The sequence below is a fragment of the Neopsephotus bourkii genome, unplaced genomic scaffold (assembly GCF_033783945.1).
Source record: "Neopsephotus bourkii isolate Nb327-2 ecotype Australia unplaced genomic scaffold, CSIRO-AGI_Nbou_v1 NB_1189, whole genome shotgun sequence".
NCBI classification, from domain to species: Eukaryota; Metazoa; Chordata; class Aves; order Psittaciformes; family Psittacidae; genus Neopsephotus; species Neopsephotus bourkii.
Genome location: NW_026901674.1, coordinates 3,813,670 through 3,815,604, shown reverse-complemented (window position 1 = coordinate 3,815,604; position 1,935 = coordinate 3,813,670). Strand labels below are relative to the sequence as shown.

Below are 1,935 nucleotides of genomic sequence, written 5' to 3'. Positions count from 1 at the left end.
GGACGGTGCCTGCGCTCTGAGCCGCGCCGCTCCGCTCTTCCCCGGCGGGGCTGGGTAGAGCAGGGCCGGATCCGGTTCACTCGGACCTCTCCGGCAGCGGGGGCTCTGAGGTAGCTCTGAAGGGGCTGGAGCTGCCCTGAAGGAGCTCTTGGGAGGCTGAGGAGGGCTCCGAAGGCACCAGGAGCGGCTCCGAGGGGCCGAGGAGGGCTCAGAAAGCACCATGAGCGGCTCCGAGGGTGGGGGGTGGGGGTTGGGTGGGGGTCTGAAGGCACCAGAAGCGGCTCCGACGGCTGAGGTGGGGCTGAGGTAGAGCTCACTAACCCGCCCCGTTCCCGCCCTCCACCCGGCCCCGCCCTCACGTGCCTCCACACCTGCGCCTCCACCACGGCACCCCCCAACAACCACAACACACCCCGCCCCTCCTCCTTCCAGCCAATGAGCGTGAGGGGCCGCTGACCAGTGACCAATAGGAGCGCGGGGTCCACCCCGCCCGCTTCCCCCCTCCCTGCAGCCACCACCCCCTATTTGAGGCGCGTTGCGCGGCCGCGCGCTCGCAGAGGCGGAGGGCGCGGAGCGGGGCCGGACGGGGGGGGGCGGTGCTCAGCGCTCAGCCGCGGTGCCGGGGTACGGACGGGTCCGCAGCGCAGCCCCGCAGGGCCCTCGGGGGAGCGGGAGCTCCCGTGCGGCCGTACCCGCATGGAGGCTTTCCCCGGCGGCAAGCTGGAGCAGCACCGGCACCTCCCGGCCGTGGAGTGCTTGCCCGGCGCCCGCTACGGCGGCCGGAGCCACAGCGCCTGCGGGAACGTGTTCAACTCCTGGAACGATTACCTGGGGCTGGCCACGCTCATCACTAAAGCCGTGCGTCCCGGTAAGGGCTTCGGCGCCGAGCCCCCCTCGGTGGTGGTGGCGGCTGCTGTGCCGCCGGCCGAGGAGGAGGAAGAAGAAGAGGAAGAGGAGGAAGAAGCAGCGGGGCCGTACTTCGAGGGCGCGCTGGACTTGCACGACCTGGACCTGTGCGGGCATCACCACCACCACCATCACCACCACCACCACAGCGAGGGGCTGCTGGAGGAGCGCTTCGCCGACTTCAGCCCGTTCCCCGGCCGCGGCGGCCCCGCCGCTGTGGTGTTGGACTGCTCGGGGGAGCTGCCGGTCCGGGAGGGCTCCGGCCACGCGTGGGGCGGTGTGGTGGTAGCGGGGCGGCTGCCGGCGCACCCGCGGGCCGCCTCTCGCCTGCTCAAGCCCGAGCTGCAGGTCTGCGTCTTCTGCCGGAACAACAAGGAGGCCGTGGCTCTCTACACCACCCATATCCTCAAGGGACCCGACGGCCGCGTCCTGTGCCCGGTGCTGCGCCGCTACACCTGCCCCCTCTGCGGCGCCAGCGGCGACAATGCCCACACCATCAAGTACTGTCCCCTGTCCAAAATGCAGGCGGCCCGGCAGCTCAAACACGCCCGGACCGCGCTGGGCAAGAAGGGCCGTTAGGTGCCGGGACCCCGGCGGCCGCCTCCCGCTCCTGCCCATTGGGGTTTTGGTCTTTGGAGTTCCCCCCCCACCACCACCTCACACGTCGGTGTACTGAAGGCCGGGCCGGGGTCGGTGCGCGCTGGTCGGTGCGGAGCCCGGCGCGGGGCCGCGGGGATCGCGCAGCGTAGACGGCACTGTGTTTGGTTATTGTAAGAAAAAATATATATATATGTGATTTTTACGGAAACGGAGTTACGCGGAGATCCAATGGGGAGGGGAGAGGGGAGCCCCCGTCCCGAACTGCTCTGTGCCGTCGGGGGTCCGCTCGGTGCCGCGCCGTTGGGATGGGAGGAGAGGGAAGGAGGGAGAGGTGCCGCGGTGCCTGCTAACAGCCGGGTGTTTAATGGGGTCCAACACCCTTCGGGTCTGGAAGTGAGCAACCGAGCGGTTCCCTTTGCCGATCTTAAA

At 69.8% G+C, this 1,935-nt stretch overlaps 1 protein-coding gene across 1 annotated transcript; it reads left to right on the top strand.

Moving 5' to 3' along the window:
* Nucleotides 1-619: 619 nt before the first annotated feature.
* NANOS1 (nanos C2HC-type zinc finger 1) lies at nucleotides 620-1,714 on the top strand. Its single transcript, XM_061364259.1, has one exon. It carries the CDS (start codon nucleotides 697-699, stop codon nucleotides 1,483-1,485), a length of 789 nt encoding a protein of 262 aa, XP_061220243.1. The 5' UTR covers nucleotides 620-696; the 3' UTR covers nucleotides 1,486-1,714.
* The last annotated feature ends 221 nt before the right edge of the window (nucleotides 1,715-1,935 follow it).